Raw genomic sequence first — 6,000 nt, forward strand, 5'->3', positions numbered from 1 at the left:
TTTGTCTTTTGAAGAGGGCGATGTTTTGTTGGAGTTAAGCAGGTGCTCTGGTTGGCTAGGTGGGTCCACGGTTGTGAGTTTTGGTGTGTTTGTGGGAGAGGGTGAGCGATGAGCGTCCTTCTACTCCGCCATCTTGGCCCCTCCCCTCCACTTGGTGATTTTGATTGCTGTCCTTTACTCTCTAAGGAAAGGCAGAGGGAAAAAAGAGGAGGAAAAAGTGAAGGAGGAGGAAGAGGTTGCAGTAGCACCAAAACTGACTGGAGAAGGAAACACTGATAAAGAGTGGTGCCCTCCCTCCGACCCTGACTTCTGTGTTTATGTGTGTGAAGTGACCAAATCCATCCTTCCCATCACCAATATCAGGGAACAGATTGAGCTTCTTGCCAAGTAAGTCATCTATATATACATATACATTTTTTTATTTTCTGAAAAAATGTTTTTGATTTTAGTGGTTTGCATTTTTTAGCCAATTTTCAGACTACACCATAATAAAATTGAACTTTACAGCACCCTACCTCTGACTCTGAAGCATAAACACAGTGAACTGAAAAAACAAAAATCCTCCATTTCTAGTTTAGATCCTATTTCTGCCAAGAATCAGAGCTAGGAGTTGGAAATGGCTTAAAGAAAAATGACTAAGTCATTTTCCCCAGCTAAACCTTGAAAAGCATCTTTCAGGGTGATCCTGAAGAAGTTATGAATGAAGGAATCCTATTGTGAATTATTTGTAAACTCACAAGTTATTTTCTCATACAAATCACCACCCCCTACTTTTATGTCATACATCTGATACTTTGTGTCTCGTGTTGCTCTAAATTGGGCTTGTGGGTATTCTGAGAGATGGCTCAGCACTCTGAAGAAGCCAGTGAGGTCGCCTTCTAAGTTAGAGCATTTAACCTGATTCCGTTTAGAGGTGGCTGAGAACTTGACTTGATAGCTGTAAGAAAACTAGAAACAGAGGACTGCCTTCGTGCCTGACACCAGCCAGTCGTGAGCCCCTGGCTTGTGCAACAGCTGCAGTCTCCACAGGAGCTTGTACCTACTCCAAATGGAAGTGTGTCACAGCCGTCAAACCTGGATGTGACAACTGCAGAAACACAGCCGCCAGGTTGCCGACGTCCCGGCAGCCGGAGCTGGAAGAGAGTTGTTTCTGGCTACGGAAGTTTTCCCAGTGTCCTTGAGAAGTGATGACTCAAGCAGAACTCTAACTTAGCTCATTTCAACATTTGTCAAATTTCCTCATGCTCTGCTCCTATCCGAAATACTTTCTATCATTCCCAAACTATTAGGCTTTTAACCTGAGCCCCCACCAAGATAGATATTCAGAGACTTGTCCTCAAGCGTTTGGTTCCTAGTGGTCATTACAGGACACCTGGCTGGGTGGCACTGCAGCTTTCTACCCAACCCTTTCTCTTGGTTTTCACCATTGTTCTTCTTTGCTTGGTTCCACATACAGCAGGAGGAAATTCTTTCTTTAAAATGTGCAATTCTGCCTTTACTCCAAGATGAAGTAGGCTGAGTTGACGGAGGATTTTTGCAGGTGTGTTCACTGACATCTTGAGGGAGAGCCTGATTTTAGGAGAAACCCACAGGCAAAGTATGCCCCACACATCTCACCTCCTCACCTAACTGTTAGTTCTTCCTTTTTGCCTCTTCATCTCTCCTCTAACTTTAGTGTTATATAAATGCCATGTCCTTCTCTAAATTAAAAAAAGATAAAATTTAAAAGAAAAAGATGATGAAACTGGAATATATTTGTGAACCTATTGGGAAAATTTCTTATGTGTTTGTCTTTGTTTCTGAGTTTAAATTCCTAAAAAGAAAGATAGTTAGTATAATGCCTTGGATTTCAGATGGAAACATTTGAAAATACTTTCAAGAGTAAGAGAACATTTAATTGTGTTGATATAAATTTAGTGTGATGTGGATTTGTATCTTGCTATAAATATTGGGAAAATTAGCATTCCTGTCTTTCTTCCTGCTGAATGATACTGTTAGAATTTCAGTTGACATTTGATAGTTTGAATAGATTAAGCATAATGTTAACAGCTACTTACAGTAAGTACATTTTAAAAAGTAAAGCAAACAGAAATTAGAGGGGAAATATTTTTAACACATATAGTTACACTCAAAGCATCCAAAGTGAGATACTAAACTTGACTGATTTGATCTCAATGTGATTGACACAGGTATGTGGCAGAAAAAATGGGTGGTAAGATTCCAAAAGAGAAACTACAGGATTTCAGCTGGCAACTTCATATAAGTGAACTAAAATTCCAACTTAAATCCAATGTTGTACCGATTGGACAGATCAAAAAAGGAATCTTCTGCCATCGAGCTTTGCTTTTCAAGGTATTCAAAATATTTGGCCTCATTTCTGATTAGGTAAAAATGTTTCACCTTTATGATTGTGGAGTGAGCCAGTTGCTAACATTCAGTTGGGTGATATTTCTCCTGCCATTTAGATGTACTTATATTTGACATGTATATGTATGTGTACAGCCACACACCTACATACATATTCACTGGACTATTAGAAGCACATTCTGTCGACACTTACCACAATCTACTATAGGCCAGGGTCTCTTCCAGGGTCTGGAATACAGAGATACTAACGTGACAGTTCCTGTAAACAAGGGATGCCTGAGCCACACTTGTGGCTCTCAAGTGACATCAGGGAAAGTTCCAGGGGAGAAAGGGATATGTGGCCTCAGTATTAGAGGCTAACTAGGATTTCAGTCGGTAAAGAAGGAAGACAAGAGTGTTCTAAACAATGTGAACACGTGATTCAAAATAACAGGTGTGAGAGTCAGTGGTCCATTGGAGGGATGTAGTTTGTCTGGATGCAGAAAAGAGGGGAAGCGTTGGGGGAGGCTAAAGGGCCAGATGATAAAGCACCATGTGAGTTTGCACTTGATCTTAAATCTGTGAGCAGCCACTGAAAGTTAAGGGGAAAGTGGCGACATGATTTTGAAAGATCATCCAGGGAACGAATTAGAACAGGAGTGAGACTGGAGACAGATCAGTTGGAAGGTCACTGGAGCAAGAAGTAAAAGTGAGCAAGACTAGAGCCAGGGTGGAGGATGTCAACGATGGGGTGAGTTTACAGGGAGATATAGGAGATAAAACCAATCAGTAAGTCTTTTGGAATTGATAATTACATGTATATTTTTGTGTCTCTACCCCCACTATGAGTGTAAAATGATTCTAGGCCTAATTTCACAGGGGTGGGAGATGTTTTCCACACATCCAAGCAATTCTTCGACACCAGCCAGGTGTCCTACAATTCAACTCAGTTCTGACACTCCCTGCCTGGAGAGAGTGTCAGATCCCACAGGTTAAGGGATCAGTCCTAAAAGACTGCCCCACCCCACCCTCTGCCCACTTCAGATGCCAATCACAAGCCCAAATTGTCACCTGTGCATCTGACTGACCAGGCTGTAGACTGGAGGTTCCAATGACCTCCTCCTGGGGTTCAATTAATTTCCTGGAGGGGCTCACAGAACCCAGAGAAACATACTACTTAGGTCAGTGGTTTATTATAAAAGAGTATAACTCAGGAACAGCCAGGTAGGAGAGATGATCAGAGCAAGGTATGGGGAAAGGGCCCAGGGCTTCCATGCTTTCTGAGCACACTGTTCTCCCCAAACCTCCACCTGTTCATCAGCCCCAGAACCTCTCCATATCCTTCCCTTTCGGGTTTTTATGGGCACTTCATTGCATAACATGATTAAATCACTGGCCATTGGCTACTGATTCAACCTCCAGCCCTTCTCCCTTCCCCAGGGGTCCTGGGGAGTGGGTGTGAAAGTTCCAAAGTTGAGCCCCCTGGCAACAAGCCCCCTTCCATACAAAAGTCACCCCATTCATATAACAAAGGACACCTTTATGGCTCTCATCACTTAGAAAATTCCAAGCGTCTTAGGAGCTCTATGCTAGCAAGTGGACAAAGACCAAATATGTATTTCTTACTATATATCACAGAGTGCCACATAGCCAGATACAGTCATGTTGTAGTTGCCTGTTGACCAGACTAGATAGAATGTAAGGCCCTAGAAGTGACAACCATGTCTTAGTCATCTTGGTCGAGCCAAGATGGTAGCAGTCATTACATAGTAAGCAATCAATAATTACATTAATATAGAAACACAGAGATGACTGAAACGATGCAAGAGTTGCCTTCTAGTACTGAGCACGTTCGTCGCGCACTTGCTCTGTGCCAGCGTTCATAGCATGCATTCACTTCATCTTCACACCCAGCTGATGAGGAAGGTGGTTATACCTTTGTTAGCCTCGTTTCACAGATAAAGACGTAGAAGCACAGAGAGGCTGAGTCATTTGACGTGACAACTACTAGTCAGTGGCTGACCCTAAATTCAAACCCAGCCATCTTCCTTACCCACTATGGTGCGGCTAAGAAGCTCCCAGATTATTTTAAAGGTACATTCAAAATAACCTCAAAATCAGGACAAATTGAAGAGACTATTTCCAAGGAACATAAGCAAGCCCTGAGAACAGGGCAGCAGGCAGCCCTAGAAGGGCCCACCGCCCACGACCCTGCCCCTTCCTCCCCAGGACACCCGTCTACACCACCCAGAACAAATGGGCTAGAAACAGGCCCCCAGCAATTTGACCCTTCCATTCAATCCCACTGCATATCACACCCCAAGAGCAGCCCAGAAGCACAGAAAGATTGATAGACACACTAGTGCCGAAAGCCCGTGGAACAGCTTTTCTCCAATTACATGATCAATCTTGTGCTGATACAATGCAGCGTAACTGCCTGAAAAATGTCACTTCCCAGCAGGACTGACACAAATTTTTGAGTCCACAGAATCTTGAGGAACAAGGAAACTTACCCCATTTTATCGACTCCTATCACAACACTCTACATTTTTTCCCCCAGCCTTCCTCCTAAGCACTTTTTTTTTTGAGGGGGGGCAAGAGTTTTATATCTCACCTTCAACCAAGGTGCATCTTTCAACCAAGGATTTTTCTCCACCCCTCCCCTCCTCCCTCTTAATTGATGTCACGTTTTCTCCCACAGGCTCTGGCTGATAAAATTGGCATTGGCTGCTCTCTGGTTCGAGGGGAGTACGGCAGAGCCTGGAATGAAGTTCAGCTGATGAACGAACCCCAAAAGGGGTTGACTGGGGCTTTCTCTCCCCCTGAATTTTACATAGTTGACCTCATGTTCCATCCAGGGGCACTGATGAAGTTAAGAAGCCAAGAGGCAGATCTTTACAGATTTCTCTGAACTTCCAAATGAACACAAGAGGGGTTCAAACAAGAAATACATTTCATACACTTTCTGCGATGCCCATCAGTAGATTTTATTTCTTTAAATAAAAATGTTAGAAGTGTTTTCCCTGTGCAGAAATGAGGTCACTTGCATTGGACTTGGTCCTGCTTCTGATTTCAGGCTTTTGGCAAATGTTCCATCTGATGAGATCATATTATGCTCATAGTCCCTCATATAAAGCCTATTATTCTCAACATTAATCCACCCCACTGTTTCCTAAGGAGCATCTCTGCCCTTTGGGAATCACATGGAAAAGGCCCCAGCTACTGTCCCCAGGACAGTGCCTTGCGACTGTCCTCTGTGTACAGAATGCTCCAGGAAGACTTGGTTAAGTAAGTCAAACCAACTCTTTTTTTTTTTTAAATGTCTTTATGTTTTTAATGTCTTCAGTCGCCTTGTCTCACTCTCATAAAATAAGGTTATTGATATTTTTGAATATTTATAAATCTAGATTAGTGTTACAAATTCCTTCCTAAAATTTTTTGTTCATATTTTCCCAAATTTATCATCAAGAACACCATTTAATATGTGTCACTGAGCTAAGAATATCCCTAAAAACTATTGCCATTCACTGTCCTTGTCTATGTTGACTTGGAAATATACTTTCAGTTAAAAACAGCTCTGATTTGCTTGTACATGTTGCAATGCTGGGTCACAAACTCGTGTAACTTAAAAATTCTTTTCTGGAAAATTTTGAA

General features: G+C 42.4%; 1 protein-coding gene across 1 annotated transcript in view; it reads left to right on the forward strand.

Moving 5' to 3' along the window:
* Positions 1–5,685, forward strand: part of ARMC3 (armadillo repeat containing 3) — a 73,633-nt gene extending 67,948 nt beyond the window's left edge. The window contains exons 16-18 of the mRNA XM_031444702.2: positions 187–387; positions 2,190–2,352; positions 5,048–5,685. Of these exons, the coding sequence (XP_031300562.2) occupies positions 187–387; positions 2,190–2,352; positions 5,048–5,257 (574 nt within the window). The 3' untranslated portion in view covers positions 5,258–5,685. The remainder of the gene's footprint in view (positions 1–186; positions 388–2,189; positions 2,353–5,047) is intronic.
* Positions 5,686–6,000: the final 315 nt, after the last annotated feature.

This window comes from Camelus dromedarius, chromosome 26 (assembly GCF_036321535.1).
Source record: "Camelus dromedarius isolate mCamDro1 chromosome 26, mCamDro1.pat, whole genome shotgun sequence".
Classification (NCBI taxonomy): Eukaryota; Metazoa; Chordata; class Mammalia; order Artiodactyla; family Camelidae; genus Camelus; species Camelus dromedarius.